Source organism: Corvus hawaiiensis, chromosome 8 (assembly GCF_020740725.1).
Source record: "Corvus hawaiiensis isolate bCorHaw1 chromosome 8, bCorHaw1.pri.cur, whole genome shotgun sequence".
NCBI lineage: Eukaryota > Metazoa > Chordata > Aves > Passeriformes > Corvidae > Corvus > Corvus hawaiiensis.
This window is the reverse complement of record NC_063220.1, coordinates 16,745,686-16,762,938: the sequence shown is the minus strand read 5'-3', so window position 1 is coordinate 16,762,938 and position 17,253 is coordinate 16,745,686. Positions and strand designations below refer to the sequence as shown.

Genomic DNA, 17,253 nt, shown 5'->3' with positions numbered 1-17,253 from the left:
CAGATTTTTAAACCCAAACCATCTAATGATTTAAGTTTTCCATCTAAAAACAACTGATACTCCTGAATGACAAAAAAATGCCAAAGTCCAATCACAATTAACCCCATCAAATATGTACACATTTTGTACAGCAAGTTTTGGCTTTCCTCTGCTTGCTTTCACCATGCACAAGTATTTTTTACATCTATAGAAATACCTCTTCAAAGCTACATATTTTTCAGAGAATAGTATGCCTAATAATGATGTGGTCTTTCTGGACCAAAATACTGCAGTTGTCACAAAAGGAATGGTTCAATTCATTCCTGATATTCCTGATGCTTTGACCATATTCTTTTTATGCATAACAAGTGTCACACATGCAGGTTTCTAACAGTTCCTGAACAGTTAACAATGCCATATAAGAATATCTACTTGCATTTATAATATGAAGTAAAAACTATATATTCACACTGTCACATTGAACAGGCTGAAGATGCAGTGCTGATTTCATGCAGTTAAAATGCTCAACCAAATGGCTTTTACCTTCCTGGCTGTTAGGAGCAGGAGAAGCATTAAGGACATCAGCTACAGGGAAACGAGTCAGAGAGGGAATAAGAGTACAGGGGATTAAGATTTAGAGCCAGAGAAATGAAAAATAAGTGTCAGCTGTAAAACTATTAGCCTTACGCAAAAAAAAGTATCGGTAAAAAAAAAACACCTGAATCTGTTTTAGAAAGTTTACAGACCATTATTTAGATTAGTTTTAACAAAATATTAACACAATTAAAGACTCCAAAGAATAATCATTGTAATAAAGTAGTAAACCATTCTGCAGATTCTTTTGTATACTGGAGGTGTGAATGTTTCTTGCTAGTTTCAGATTTCTCAAACCTTCTCTTAACTAGAACAGTGCTCAAAAGTCACTTACTGCAATTAAGTTTGCAATATTTTCTTGGCAAGTCTGTTAGCAAAGATCTAAGTTTTCACAGCAATTTACTATCTACACTATCTCTACTCTGTTCATCATGAAGAGTATGCTCAAGTAGCCAGTTACGCCAACTTTCAGGCAAAATGCAACTGAAGGCAGCATTGACATCAAACTCATAAATAACACTGCTATTCCACAAGCAGTGTCAAGTCCTGAAATGCATTCATTAATTTTATGACTATTTTTTAAATCCCTAAACACAGAAGAAAGTAATGTAAGTAAGAGACCATCTGGAAAGAAGTCCTGTGCTGCAGGACATGCTCAAGCCTTACATCTTCTCTGAACACGGTACCTAGAACAGGTCCCCACTAGACTTAAGGTGCAGTGAGTGAAGTACTTCACTGATCACTCAGGAGACCATCCCCAGCTGTGCCAGTTGTCCATCTAGCCTAGTATTCTCTTTCTGGCAGTGGCAACAGAGCAACCAGCCACTAATCATGGTCCACTTCCCTAGTACCATCCCAACAATCACAGCTGCTGAATAACAGGGATGTTGGACCAAATACTGCTACTGGTAACATTTGCTTATAAATCTGCCCATGAATTTGTCCAATCCTTTTTTTTTATATGCTAATGCCATTTGGCTCTGCAATTTCCCACAGCAGCAAATTCCAAAAGTTTACTATGAGCTGCACAAACATTTTACTTGTTTTAGACTGATCTTCCACTTGTTTTACTGAGCACCTCCTAGATCTAACGAGTAGCATTCTCTGCTTCCCTTAATCCACCACTCCATGACTCAGTAAACCTGCTTCCAATTCACCCCTCAGTCCTCTTCTCTACCAGCTGAAGAATTCCAGCCTTTTCAGACTCATGCAAGGACACTGTGTACCTAGCTCATTCCTGAACTAGAATATTCACATATCTTATTACTACAGTTCTAAAAAAAGCACTGTAATGAAAAAAAACCCAAAAAAATAACTATAGTTACCATCAGAGAGAGATTCATAGTCATAGTCATATTCATCCTCTTCATCTTCTTCCTCTTCATTGGTAGGTGTGGGGTTGCTAGCACCATTGCTAGCCTGTGCTTGCATATGTGCCAGCTGGTGAGCCTACAACAACAGAAGCACTTACTACATTATTGCTAAGTACTTTTAAAAAGAAAAAGAATTTTCATCACTCTTTGCATCTTATTTTGTTGATATGAAAGCAATGAATAGATTAAGTGAGAAATAAATAAGATTGTTAAGATCGAGATAAAATACCCCTTTAAGGGTTTGAATATAAAGAGAACTTGTATTGCAAGAAAAGGACTTAATAAGATATGAAACCTAATTAATTATGGGAAAATGGCCATGTTGCACATCATTCAAGACTGCCTTTTTCTAGTCTGAGGTATGCTGTTTCAGAAACAGTTAAATACTTTTTCAGAAGTTGGAGAATATCCATATACTGGTATGATCAGTGTGATTTACTCCTCTGATAACAAGAATTTAAGTCTAATGCAATTGTGCTTACATTTTGGGTAATGGCTGTTAGTTTTCAAGGATTCCATCTAACTGCTGACTAACCATAGACATTATTAGATTGAGACTACTAGAGATGAAGCCCTAATTTTTAGAAATCAAAAAAATTCTCACATGGGAATAATAAGCACTATTTGAGTAGCAGAGTCCCCCACAAAAAGTCAGTAAGAAATTGAGTATTTGCCTGGTTTGAATATGAAAAAAGAAACAAAGCAGAACTCTACCAAAAATTACTACAATTATACACACATACTCTATGCATATCACTACTTCTCAAATAAACATGAACAGCGAATGTTATAGCCTCACAGAAAAAGATTCATTTCTATTTGTCACGTAGGGCATGTGGTGTTAATCATAACATTATGAAGTTTTATAAAATTAATATACACTAAAATTTAGTTAAGCTGTAGCTATAATTTACTGTATGTGTTGTCTACTTATTTGAAAGCACTGCAATCCACTGTGAGTCTTCCAAGCATGAATGTGTATTAGATTATTCTGCTGTACATATGGGATTAGCAAAAACTTCAAACACAAAGGAACTATTTCTAACAAGAGTTGGGTCTCACTGCTTGCTGTTAAGGAAGGGCTTTACCTTTTGTTTCAATATATCCACTGGTGTTTGATGGGCTTTCAGCTTCTTGTTTTTAAGCAGGATTTTTCTTCGCAGTTGGCCAGGGGAAGGAAGCATGGGATCATCGGAAAAGTCGCTCTCAAATAAAAACTTTGTCACCAACTTATCTCCAAATACATTCTGAAATATCAAGAACACGTGAGGTATTATGGAAAATCCCAAGGCATGAGCATGGAATAACTTCCCGCAGTTTACGGCCTACCTTGAAAATCTCGGCCATCTTGCGCTGCTGAGGCAGCGAGCAGTGGTTTTCTATGGAGATGATGACTGGCAGGTCGGAAGTGATGAACGCGTTGCGATCAATGGCTTCAACCACCTCCTGCGAGAGAGAAAGGCCATTGAAAGAATGTGGGATCATTCTGCAGCACTCAGTTCAGCTACTGTTAGCTGAGAGGGGGGTTGGACATCTGCTTTCCTCTGGAAGAAGGGAGAGGCCACAGTGTACTTTCAAAGCAAGCTGACATCTTGTTACAACACAAGTGGCAATACCCACTTTTGTTACTTATGTAACAACAAAAAGACAGAAAATTACCCTATATATGCTACAAAAACTAATTTGAAAAGCGTAATATTTACTGCTGAGAATTTAATGTCTGACATAATCTATAGTTTATATTCTATTAGAATTTAGCCCATCAGAATTTGTATTTTTCTAGTAGGCAATTACTTTTTCCCTTTGTTACAGAAAAAATAACTTCTCACTTTTTTGTTTCTATGTGCAATTACCAGCATACCTTAAAAGAGATCTTTGTAGTAAGAGTGTGCCCATGATAAATGATAGGCATCCCGTCATCACCATCCCAGCAGTCTAATTCTACACTTCTGCAACCTTGTAAAAGGACCTACAATGCAATTGAGCAGTGTAAGCACATATAAGACACAGCATCATACCATCAAAGTAGAAGACAGACATTGCAGAGATGAATGAAAGCCCAGTGATTCAACAAAATTGCTGGAAAGAGCAATTTCTGTGAAGTATACAGCCCACAGAAGGTATAGTGCCCAGATAAGTGCATTCCCTAACTGAATTCCTTATTTCCCAGTGAAAAACGATGGGAAAATTAAGAAAGCACGTATGTTCTTGGAAAAATACCATAAAGCTTTCAAATTCATGGTATCTTAGAGGACACATGGAATCTGTTTGCAGAAGGTGGTTCTTATTGTACAGCTTAATTTCCTGAGAGAGAGAAACATTTCCATATTTCTACCTGCAAAAGCAGCTATAAAGCAACATAGCAATTTATTCCAGGTTGCTCCCATGACAGCTTAGGGGGAAAGCACGTGCAGTTTGTTTGTTGGGGGCTTTTTTGTTATTGTTAGTTTTATAAATAAAAGTCTGAAAATGATGTCTTAAAAATTTCTGTGAGGATAGTTAAAATGGAAATGTGCCAGACCATCTTAATTATATTAAGCTAATTTACAGCCATCAATTCATTCATCAATTTTTAAATTATTCATTTATTTATTTAGAAAGCCATTGCTAAAAAAACCAATGAAGGAAGCAAAGAGGAAGGATGAAGGGAGAGATAACCCATCTTGTGGTAGCCCAGTTTATTATTGCTATCAGTATTTAGCATGCCTGTCATCTGTACTACAATTTAATATTTTACTGAATAGAAAGATCTCAACAATCAAACCCATTTGCAGCAAAACCATTCATGAACAAATAAAAAATTATTTCTACTCAAAACCTGAGTAATTTGATTTCAGGCAGTTGTGTCCATAGCTGGCACTCCACCACTTCTGTGAGAGCCAGACTAAAGGAGCCAGAACAAAGAGCCCCTTCAGCAGGCAACAGCCACTTGAGGGACAGGAAGAAGCTCTTCTTAATCATGCAAACCTTGAAGGCAGTTGATCTCTATCTCACTTCCCATCTATTACCAACACAATACTAAGATCACTATGCAGTGCTACTGCAGGAACCTCTGCAACTGCATTACTCAGTACATTCATGTTATTCAGGATTTCCTAACACGGCCTCACCTCTCTGTCTATAGCCACAGGTGAGACAGCACATGGGACACCAGATGAGTCTTTTCTCAATGGTGAGTCATTAACTCAGCATAATGAAAACACTACTGATAGGAAGTTTGATGCTTTCTCCAGCATTTTGCAAACTCACAGACATACAAATATATATATACAAACAAACACAGAACTGAAAGCCCAAGGGAGAACTTGTTCCTCGCCTGTTCACCACCAATCAGGCATAAAGTCTAAAATCTGTATAATATTCCTAGAAGTAACCTTTGTAGAAGTTCTATTTGAAATTTGTCTTTGCAGTGCAATGTACAGTATTTCAGTAGTGTTTTTGACATCTGAATGAACTAAAATATTAGATCAGTCTTTCCTGTGGGAAAGTCTAATTTTAGTAGGTTGGGTCAGACCGACTGGTGTCTAAATGCTATGAATCTCAAACTAAACCCTTTTTTTTTCCTTAGAAAAGGCATTTGAGCACAACTGTTCTTACAGGCAGCTTTCCCACACATCATGTTTTCCAAAGTTTTGCAAGCAGGGGTTTAGGACATTTAGATTTTCAAAGCAAAAGGGTCATGTTCCTGAAACTTACCAGTAAAACAAACAAGTTCATGTTGAAAGCTACAGAACAATCCAATCCTGCATACCTGGCTGTAGAGCTCCACTGAGGACTCCCCTTTAAGCTGATGGCCAGTAAGGTAAGTATTGTGTGAGGATTCTATGTAGTAATATGAGAGAGGAAAGTGCAAGTCCTCAGCATTCTCCTGTGATTCATCATTTTTGGAGGCAAAGTTGTCTTTATCCATCAAAAATCTAGAAGTGAGAAGATGTGAGGAAATTTTATGCTGTGCTGAGCATTTTCTGACTCTCCTAGAAACATCAATACACTTGTATCATCTTTTAACATATATATATATACACACACATATATATATATACACACGTGTATATATAAATTAGTGCATAAGTAATTACCTTGCAAATCCTTCAAAAGATAGCAGCCCCTGCTGGCACATGTTCACACTAGGCTCAAATTTCTATAAGGAGGAAGGAATTAAAGAGATATATAATAACAATTCTTAGAAATACGTCTATGTCATGTTTTTATATGTAGTCTGCTCATAGCACTGAACAGTTAGTATGTAAAACCATGTTTTGTGGATAAAATAATCAGGTGCCTGCAAATTGTGTTTTACAAATCACTAAACAAACATACTAAAGTCATAATCATAAATCAAAGAATCATTTAGGTTGAAAAGGATGTTGGGAGATTGTGTAATCCAACCTCCTGTTCAAAGCTGAGATGGCAATTAAGTTGAAATTAAGAAAGATTTGTGATCAGGTGTCCTACTCCCATCTATTATGCTTAAATACAACATACCACCATCTCAAGTTAACAAGATTTGTGGTATTCCAACTTGAAGTTTCTTTAGAATTTCTGTCTTTCAAACTTTGCAATTCTGTCTCACATGTTGATAGTTATATATAGTTTTTAGCCTTTGTTAACTGCTAAATGGGTGCTTAGTTTTGGAGTACATTAATCATGCATGTTTCGAGGAATAAAAATTTTTCTACACACTTTCTAAAATCATCAGCCATTGTACACAAGGGAATAAAATGTCCATGTTTCCTCTGGAAATTTTTTTTACAATAAAATAAAAATACGTGTAAATGGTGCTTTTTAAAGTTCCAAAGCAGGGTTATGCTCAATCAAATGTGGTCACAGACAAGGAGAAATAAATGAACTGTCACAAACACTTTTCCTAGCTAGTGACATCCCTTCCCTGCTAAAGTACACATAGCTAATAGAACTATTTATTTGCGTTTTTTAAAAATGGATATATTTATGGACATCCATACAATTTTCTAGCCCAAAATAAAGATAGTATTAAATTTTAAATTCAAGTAAACTGCAGAGACAATATCATTGTGAAAGGAGATGCCCACACAGATGCTATTCTGAACAGCATACAATGTTAATGGGCAACATGGAAGTACCACAAATTCTAGTAGAAAGGAAAGATATTTGTATTGCAGACCTGGATAATACTGAGGATTTCATCATAGGTGCAGTGTTCTCCTTGACAATTCACTAGGAAGTCATTCAGCTGCTGGATTCCTACTCCAAATACTCCCAGCGATGTGCTTTCAACTCCCGTACCATTGGTTACGATGCTGGCAGCAGCAATAGCATCAGATATTTGCCTCTGGTTGTCTGATAGCTGCTGCCGGCTCTTAATGAACAAACCAAGGTCTGAAACATTTCTAGTCAACAAATCTTAAAAGAAAAATGAGGAAATAAAAATATAAGCTAAATAATTATGTGTATTATATATCCCATATAGAATATAATGTAGTGTACAATACACACAAGTATTTCACTGAGTGTTTTAGCACTGACACAGTCGATCAGAACAAAACCATCTTGTTTCTATCCACTAATAGAAGAGAGAACATTAAGCATGCATGTGAGTGGACTACAGGTGTCCAATGACTCTGAACAAAATCCTGGAACCTTTAACATGGATCCACAGCCTCTCACACGCCCAGGACTCTCCTGCTCCCTCTCACCACCATGTACAGCCTCAAAGCCTTTCCTTCACTGTGCGCAACCCCATACCCTTCCTGTTCAATCACCTTTTATCTTCTTCCAGTCTCCTGTGCCAATTGCTCTACACCCTCCCCACAAGCTGCTTGGCAGAAAGACTGTTTTCTTTACATGTGGCCAAAGTCCCAGACTTAGATTATGGTGACTGAGAATTGTAAAAGGGGACAGAGGCTTCCTTCCCCCTTATCCCACATAAAGCAGATCCACGGAAACTAGATAAGAAAAAACAGCCAAAGGGGACACAGGGTACAGCCTCCTCATTTCTCCTCCCTATATTTGCACAGTGTTTTAGCCCTTCCAGGGCTCCTGCAACCTGATCCCTGATCCTACAGATCCCTGGGCTCAGCCATTCAGCAACAAGCTTTATTCTTCTGCTATTACCAGTTACAAATATATCTGTCTAGTGGAAAGCTGGAATACTTTTCCTTCACTTCATTTTTGTCTTAAACTCTGCTAACTAGGTATTAGTGGAGGCATGGCAGCAGCCCCTGACTTAAACTTATAACTGATAATGAGACTGACTTAGATGCATTTTTTTAACGCCAATAACTGAACTTGCTCAGCAGTCTAACAGCTGCATTTTTCTCTTTAACAAACCTAAATCAGGCTGGAATCCACTGCTATTTTCATCAATCTTCAAATTAGTATAAAGTGGAGTAGGCTCTAAGCCAGACCGGTTGCAAGGCACAGCATAAACATCAAAAAGGTCTTTCAGATCCTTGCGGCTACGGACACTGCAAAAAGAGCAGAGAAGTTCAATTTTTGCTCTTTTATAAACTTGGATGAATGAAATTAGCATAGAAAAAAAAATCTTTTACCTGAAAGATTTGAAGAGCTCTACAAATTCCACAAAAGTCATGTTACTATCAGACACCATGAAGTTCTGAAATCCCTTCATTCCTCCTTTGACGCGGCCATGCCAGCTACTGCTGCTCCAGGTGCTAAATCCAAAAAAGACTGCTGTAGTTTGGTTATATTAAACCTCTACTTAATTGAAATATTATGCATTACTGTATTAACAGTTTATTTGTGTTCTCCTTAATGCATTTGCTAACAAAATCTGGAAGAAGCAAATTAAGCACTATCTCATAAGATGCATTATGATGGTTTTTACCGTCTTGCTTTATAGGAGCTATTTTTTTCCTTCAAGACAACTGAAAACTTTACCAGAATGAATAATGCATATCATGCAATTTAAAACTTTCATGTGGAAAAAGGCCTGATGCACATAGCACAAATGAAAGCACTTATTTTCCCTTTAAAGAAAACAATGCCAGTATTCTTGAAATGCAGGCTGCGTATAAGGTTCATTGAAGATGAAATAATAAAATAGATTGTTCAGTAACTGCAATCATTAATCTAAGTTGTGTAGCTGAAAAAGGCTTTTGAAGTAGAACCAGCACATTTCCAAAAGTCACAACCCAAAATCTTTAGGCTACTAGAGGATTTACACTGGTAAATACAGTTAGACCCTGACTTGAGCAGTATGAACAAGTCCTTAGTGAACAACATGTAGTAACTTGCAATGAGGGGCTGAGCTCTTGAGCCCCTTCCTGGGCCTAAACACCAATGAACACACATTACAGGAATGGGATCTGCCAGCACCAGCATCCTGAAAAGGGCAGGAACTAAGCAAACAACACAAATATCAAGAACTATCTAGTTTAAACCATAACTAACTGCAGAAGTGACAGTATTTCCTTCAAAATATCAGACCATGTGTCAGATTTTATTGCTCTGTAATGTTCAAATATAGAGATCCATTAATCTATTAATTTTGCCATCAGGTTCAATACAAATAGTTCCAACAGCTGTGATGGCAAAACAGGACCAGCTTGTTGTCCAGTGTTCCTAAAGACTTGCCTGCAATCAGGTGACTTCTTACATAAATATGCTGGACCAGATTCCTGAGTTTACTCCTGGCATGAGATGGATGCATGCAATTGGAAACACAATGTGATTTAAAAGTATTAAAAAATACCATCTATTTTAGTTGATAATGTTCGATTTGTTTGACATCACTATGGCAAGTACTGAGACATACTGCATATAACTTTTTTTAGCTAAAATAATTCCTAGCATTTTTATCAGAGAGGAAAAATAAACCATGATGAGGAAAGTCTCTAGACTCCAGAAAACAGACTGGAACTGCAGAGTACCAAATGGGAGACCAAGAGCAGAAGAAAATGCTCAGCATTTCATCCTATCTGATCAATAAGATTATCTTCCAGAGTAGTGGGAAATAATACAAACAAAAAGTTTTCAAAAAAGTAGCCCCAAACCCCCAAGAAAACCCCATCATCACCAACAACCAAAACTGCAACTAGTAGCAGTCTGGATTACACCTGTAAATAGTTAATGAGAGAGGAGGTTTATTCTCTCTTCCCAAAAAAGCCCCCATCTCTAGTTTTCCATGTCCTGTGCTCTGTGTTCCAGTGGCCTTATCAACCATTCTCCTGCTTCCTCCACCTTACAAGTGGCACTAGATTTCCAAGGAACGTGGAAATTTGTCGGATGCCCATCTGCTTTGAAGGAATGACAGAAGCAGGTGCAAGCTACCTGTGTTCAGAATAAAACTCTCCAGTGCTCCAAATTTATTAATGGCTCATGAAAACTGGGTCACGATAATGGGTAAAACATGTAAATCTGTTCTGAGGAAGACTTCTTCTGGACATATGAAACAGCCATAAGCTACATCCTGAACAAGTTCTAGCAAGAAGGGTCATAGCAAATTTGGGATTTCTCTGCAAAGCAATGCTGAGGAGGTGCCAGACAACTTTTCCAGGGAAAACCTGTGATAACTGGGGGAGGTCCACGGTGCTTAGCTACAAAGAGATCCATGCAGTTCTGAGAGGATTTAAAGGAACATTAGCTGTCCTTTCCCAGGGAATGCGAGTTCTCCATTGAGCCTTTTAATCTCATTTAGAGACAACAACTATTTTGGCATAAAAGCAAAAAGAAGATTTGCAAAACACGGAAGCATTTTCCAGAGATAGAAAAGCAGTATTTCTTCAGTTCAATGTAAAAGAAAGCTGTTCTCATCCTTGCAAAAAAATAAAAGAATAATTGCTTACCAAGACAAATACAAGTTTGTGAATGACAGTGAAAAACAAGAAGAACACAGAGCCTCACAAACCAGTGTTAAGCCAACCACTTATGTTCACAGGTGGCTCTACTACTCATACCTGTTGCCAAATCCAACTATTTTTAGTATACATATGATCCCCGAGAAATACACAACAGAAACCATTGCACAAGACACAACTCTTCAAAAATAATGTTCTACCAGCAGCAGTAATCTCTTCCACTGTTTACTGTTGCTGTCCTGGAACCCCGAAGATTCATATTCATAACGATATTTCAGCATTCCTTCTCTGAAAGGCACTGGAAAGCCTCTGTTGAGGCTGTCCTCTTGTATGTCATGAAGTACTGTCCACATCCCTGACATATTATCATTGTTACATTATATTGTTAATACTGTAATTACTACAACCATCACCATTAGTATTTACAGCATTAATAAAACAATGCACTGTTACTGCACACATTGCAACAGCATAACCTTTAACACCCCCTAAGTGACACAAAAAGGATGAATGTTCAAGAAAAAGAGGCCTGTAAGAGGAAGATTCCAAATCTGTTCCTCCAATTCCCAAGACAGTACTGCAGTCATCACCAGGAATGTCAGCAAAAGTTATTACTCCCCCAGGTAGAAATTATTTATGCTGAGAAATCTCAGAACTTCAGTTCACACATCTATAACATTTCTGTTGATTTTTACTATACAGAAGGTGCCTAGAACTATGTTTTGGAGAAGATCTGGAGAAAGAGTTAAGCTCCTTATTTGTGTAGTTTTGGAACAGCATTCCAATCTGCTTCTGTAACAGACATAAACTGAAGCGTGCCGCACAGGGACCTGCTACAAAGCCATCCTCAGATTCATGGCATTTCAGCTTAAATGTTTTGTGCTGTTCTACAATGTGTTTTAGATGTCTACAAAAAGGCTAATGACATTTCTGGAGCTGTTTTTGTCAAATTTTGCCAGTTTGGCACAAACCCCACATTTGATGGTAAGTAAGTAATAGTAGCTTCTTTTCTTTTTAAATCAAAGCATTGATTCTGTCCTTACCTAGACTGACTTTTGCTTGATGATATTACAGGAGAGGAGACTGGTCTTGCTGGTGATGTAGCTCCTAAACTGGGAGATCCAGATGCTGTCAGAGAGTGAGCTCTTCTTGATGGCAGGTTGTTAGATGGAGAAGAGTTAATAATAATATTTTGATCTAAGGAGAAAACAAAAGTTTTCATCGCAATTACAACATCTGTCCCAATAAAAATGCTTTTGTCCAGAAGACCTATAGGATATTTCATTAAAACATATAGTAAGACACTAACAGGATTCTAGATTTGTCCCAAAACAGTCAAAAAAGTACATATTGAACAACACTTAAAAATGCATTTTATCTGAATAGAAATGGAAAGCTACTGAAACTAAGTTAAAGAACAATCATGAACAACTGCAGAAATGAATTTCAAAGTTCACAGCATTTGGAGTTTCAACTGCAAAAGTAGGTTTATAAGTTTAACACTATAAAAAATGTCTGCATAAAAAGACTTTCAGCAAAACCCTGATGGACTTTAAAGTACTGAAGCAATATATTTACCTGGTTCTTCTTGTTCATCAATATCTTGAGGATCTGAACCACTTCTATTACGATATTCCTTACAGCTTTTTGCCTTTCGAGTTGCCATTTCATCATCAGTGGCCTCTCCACTTTCACCCTAGAAATAATGAGCACCATAATAAGCATCCCAAACCCACTATTTCCATTTCTTATCTGTACAATCTGTAATGAAGCCATGATATAAATCACCTATTCCTTACAAAACAGGTATTGTAAGGCCAATACCAGTAGAAAAGAGACAACTTAAACAGATACATAGTCAAGCGTGGGACCATTAGGTGTTACCTCAGTTTGACATCACACAGAAGATGACAATGATTGTGCTTCTCTAAAATGTTGCAGCTGGTTTTACACTATTTTACTGGTGCACTGGAGCCCTAAAGAGGATGGACCTTTTCATCTGAGAATCTTTCTACCTGCCCGCTAGAAAATGTGGGTAGCATAGAGGTGCTAGTCCTGCATTTTCTTCTCTCCTGTCTAAGTTTAAAGCAGTTTTCTCTAGGAAAAGAGAGGAGACTCCAGACTAGGTCATGTTTCTGTCACCCACATGAGATAAAAGTGGGTGCTAATCAGAGGTGGAATAACTGTGGTAGTGTTTTTCGAAACATGAAAACAAAAAGGATTAAAAAAAATTACACCAACCTCCAGACATCCCTTTGCATGTTAAGATTTTTATTACCACCAATATTTTTACCTTTATGCTGAGGTAGCACCTAAAGGTTGCAAGAAGATTCTGTCCCCTTCTGCTAGCCCCAGCACCTACATGTCCTAACAATGCTGCAAGCATGAGAAAAGAAACACAAACTATTGGAAAACCATAATCCCCAAACTTGAAACTACAATAAACAGTTTTAAAACTATCATCTAACTTCTTTTCTCTGGTTCAGAACACAGCTACACAGTAACTGAAAGAAGGAAAAAAACCACATGAATAACAAAATATTCTACCCTGATGAGTACTTTCTTCTTTTTCTTAGCTGTGCTGATTCCCAGAGTGTTGTTTCTCTGTACATTGGGCTTCTCGGTGCTTTTGGCGAGAGATCCCGTGCCTGTGTTTCTTGCACTCCATCGTCTGCCTCCGAACAGCTCAACAGCCTGAGCCAAGGTTGGGCCTTCAAATCTTCCATCCTCCTACAAAGATTCTCAGCGTTAACAAAACAAGGAGAATAAGGACACCTTTTTTAAGCAATAATATAGACTACTCTGAGGAACCAATGAAAGAAACATCAAGAGGAGGCAATTTTTGATTATTGAGTGAATTCCCCAGGGCTATTTTGTTTGCTGCTTTGGAGATGTTTTTGGCCCTAACTATTATCACTCAGTATTTTGGTGCCCTTTTCAAGTACTGTCATTGCTTTTTTCTTTAATAAAATACTTACGTTGTTTACTGTAATTGGAAAAGCTTAAAAGTGAAGATGAGATCAGGCTAAAACTCCAAACATATGAAGAGCTTCATAAGAAAAAAAAATTTAACCTCAGTGTATTGAAAACTTACAAGATTTGACATAACCTTGTGTGGAGAATCAGATCTTACTGCTTAAGCCATGTTACAAAGTTGGAGATTTATTAATCTAATCTTACTTATGATAGAAACTAGTTGCATTACATTAAGTTGTTGATATCTTTGAACTTTTTTATAGAGAATCACAGCATGTTTTACCTGGTAAAGGCTGACATACTGTTTCCGTAGCCACTGTAGTCTTTGATCAGGGAATCTCCTCATTTTTCTTACAGCTTTAGTCAATTCCAGCAATCCATCATACAGCATTCTGGCAGTGTATTTTGGAGCAACAAAGTGCAGCAACTTATTATCAGTAGTCTGAAGTCCATAAAGTAGTGTTATACCATTTTCTTCAAGGGACATATTGCAAAGTTTATTTTGAACACACACAGTGTGCATATCAATGCCCAAGTGTCCCATATATACAGCCTTGGCTGAAAACAAGTCCAAAAAACCTTCCACCAGTCCAGTATTACCAAGAAATTGGTATTTACCAAGCTCAGCGGTATTACCCAGCACACTCAGTTTTACCTTGGCATTTGCAGGGCAAACTGTTGTGGGTTTTGTCCAAGTCAAAGTACTATTGTCAGGCTGGAGCTGAAGAAAGCAACGAGCTGAGAGATGTGTCTCCTGGTCATAATGAATGACGGTCGCCCCTTGTTGCATGAACTGATGGACGTCAGCCCTGATGGACAGCACGTACCAGGGAATGAGTTCTATCCCATGGCAGAAAGCCTTTTGCTGCTCTTCCACTGAATTTGTGTCCCATTCCTTCAACTGCTCAAATATGTCACTTTCAGAATCTGAAAGATCTCCAATGAGAAATCTGCATATGAGCAAAGATGAGAGAATTATATTTAGTAATACATGTGCTGATTTATGCTATGCTTTATTAATATTTTTTCTGCTGTAGTTTAAATAAATGAACTACTATCATCACTGTATAATTGGGACTTACAGGAACTTGTGTAGTTTTTGAAGTATTACAATTTATGTTATTGCAATTTTGCATTAATTAATAGATGCTGCTAGAATTAATTATAACTCCTGAAACAATATGATTATATTTTCCTAGAAGTTTCCAAACTTTGCATTAATAATAAGAGGTGTCTGATTGGTTCTTAAAGCCAAGTGATTCCAGTTTTTAAATACACTGTGTAAGATTGCTTCAGTTGAAATATCAAGTACCATATGTGGAAGATGTTAGCAGGATGTAGTGGATTTCAGACAGGACTTCTAATCTCTATTCTATTACTGATTTAATGTGCAGACCTTTCACATTATATAATACTCTGACCAACACTAGCAAAACTGTGGTTAAAATACATACCTTCCTCCTAAGAATGCAGCGAGAATTTTATCAGATACTTTCCATCAGAAATTTTATTTTACTTAAGGAAAATATTAACATAAAACTTGTATGCAGCAACCAGAACTTCTGAAATATTTTGCCAAAGTTAGAAACAGTAGATACAGAGCAACAATACTGAGCTAGTAGATGAGGTAGTTTAAATAAAATGCCTTCCCTGCAGAAGCTTCTAACATGTATGAATGTACAAATGTTCAATATTTGGATACTTCAGTGAACATAAAAAAGGACAAACTGTTCTGTGTACAACAGAAATAATGAAGCATATTTTCTTAAGGATATCCGGCCAATAAAATCCAAACCATCTTCCTCTACATATTCTTCAAGACATCTTATCCTAATACCTCCGTGCTTCCCCTTCCTATCACCACAGCACTCCCAGTTCCTGCCCCTCTCCTACCAACCAAGCCAAAGATGACTTGTGTTTCCAAGTCACATACACCATCTCCCCCAGTGACCATCAGCTTTCCCTAAAACTCTTCCCTACCTGGATGACAAATTAACCTGAATTTTTCCCTTATTCCATACAGCAATTCTAATGATTCCTCTACAAATTCATTTATTGGTGAGATCTCTATCTCTTCACCAAATTTATAAAAAAGGGACAAATAAGCTGAGGATTTATTGCTTGTGGTGAGGGGCCCTGGCAGAATAACTGCAGTCTTAACTATAGCTCTATTTATTTAAGAAATATTCCTAAAAATAACGGTCAAGCATGATAACTGAGTTGGTATAAATTGCCTTACTAGAGTCTTACCAGACACATGTAAATAGAAATATTTACCTGTATTATACACAACAAACATTTTAAAATTAAAGAAACAACTGAAGCAGCTCCTTCTCCCCTATGCCCTCAAAACAATCAAACAAGTCTCTGTAAAAATGCTATAAAATGTATTCTGAGAGTAGATGTGCATGGCTGGAGGAGTCTATTATAGCAGAGATGGCAGAGCTTTGTTTATGCCTTGTTTCACATGTGTTGCATGCTGCAGATTAAAACATACAGGAAGCAGGTAAGCCAAGCACACACACACATAACCATACACAGAAATGGAGCCTCTGACATGAGCTGCCAAAAGCCACACCACTGTCAATTACTGAGAGCACTTACAGAGCCTGGGGTGCACCAGGGGCTTTCTTTACACGTGCTGCACTGAGAGGCAACGAAATGAAAAGATAAAGGAAACAGTGACACAGATTGCAGTTTTAGAGGAGAAAATTGCAAGGTACACAAAAAGAAAAAAAAATGGGAGGTTTTCCTTTATTATTTTATATGCTATTTAGTGTCATTGGAAAGGCTTAAAAGTGATGACAAGATCAGGCTAATAAAGCAATGACTCAAAGTCAGCAGTATCTTCATAGGTCACTCAGTAATTAACAATTCCATAAAAACTGTATTTCAAACTTGGTTTGTTTTTTTTTTTCATTTTCCTGCCTACCTTTTTTTAAAAAAAATTATTAATTGTCGAAATTGAATTCTAAGAAAGATTAATGTTTGATATTTATCTGGCATGTACAGAAATCCAGGGCAATGAGATGGGTCACTGACTACAGAGTGATAGAGCTTATTTGCTAACGCAACTAGGAAAGTAATTATATCCACTGCCCATTGATTCTATTAGATGCCTTTCATTTTCTTCAAATCAAATTAACCTACCAGCTTTGGTGCATTCATGTTCCACAATACTGATCCAAATCATCAAAAGAAAAACTAATTGAAAATCTTTCTTGTAATTATAAAGTAATGAGAAACATGTTATGCAGTGTATTTTTCTGCCTTTATGACCACAACATTACAATTATCAGATAATGCATAATTATGATATAATTTGGATTTTATAACACTGTATGCAAATATGACACGTCTCACAACAAAGAGGACTAAATTTCTTCCTTAGAACTTTTTAGCTGTTCATAAAAATAAACCAAACACAGCCTGCTTACGAGCACAACAGAACATGCCTCTGTTGCCATTTGCTCCTGTACCTCACCCATCTTTCTGCATGCCCAGGAAAGTCACGGCAAGTGAATAAGGAATTT

At 37.2% G+C, this 17,253-nt stretch overlaps 1 protein-coding gene across 5 annotated transcripts in view; it reads right to left on the bottom strand.

The window, feature by feature from the left end:
• PLCE1 (phospholipase C epsilon 1) overlaps positions 1-17,253 on the bottom strand; it is a 149,919-nt gene that overhangs the window by 20,699 nt on the left and 111,967 nt on the right. For 4 of the 5 annotated variants that reach the window (XM_048310526.1, XM_048310527.1, XM_048310525.1 and 1 more), the window contains exons 8-21: positions 14,004-14,670; positions 13,292-13,474; positions 12,323-12,440; positions 11,788-11,941; positions 8,477-8,599; positions 8,256-8,392; positions 7,090-7,328; positions 6,026-6,087; positions 5,698-5,863; positions 3,808-3,915; positions 3,276-3,392; positions 3,035-3,193; positions 1,899-2,022; positions 523-564 (exon numbers count right to left, since the gene is read on the bottom strand). In XM_048310526.1, coding sequence (XP_048166483.1) covers positions 523-564; positions 1,899-2,022; positions 3,035-3,193; positions 3,276-3,392; positions 3,808-3,915; positions 5,698-5,863; positions 6,026-6,087; positions 7,090-7,328; positions 8,256-8,392; positions 8,477-8,599; positions 11,788-11,941; positions 12,323-12,440; positions 13,292-13,474; positions 14,004-14,670 — 2,399 coding nt within the window. The remainder of the gene's footprint in view (positions 1-522; positions 565-1,898; positions 2,023-3,034; positions 3,194-3,275; positions 3,393-3,807; positions 3,916-5,697; positions 5,864-6,025; positions 6,088-7,089; positions 7,329-8,255; positions 8,393-8,476; positions 8,600-11,787; positions 11,942-12,322; positions 12,441-13,291; positions 13,475-14,003; positions 14,671-17,253) is intronic. The other variant, XM_048310529.1, reaches the window with a different exon arrangement.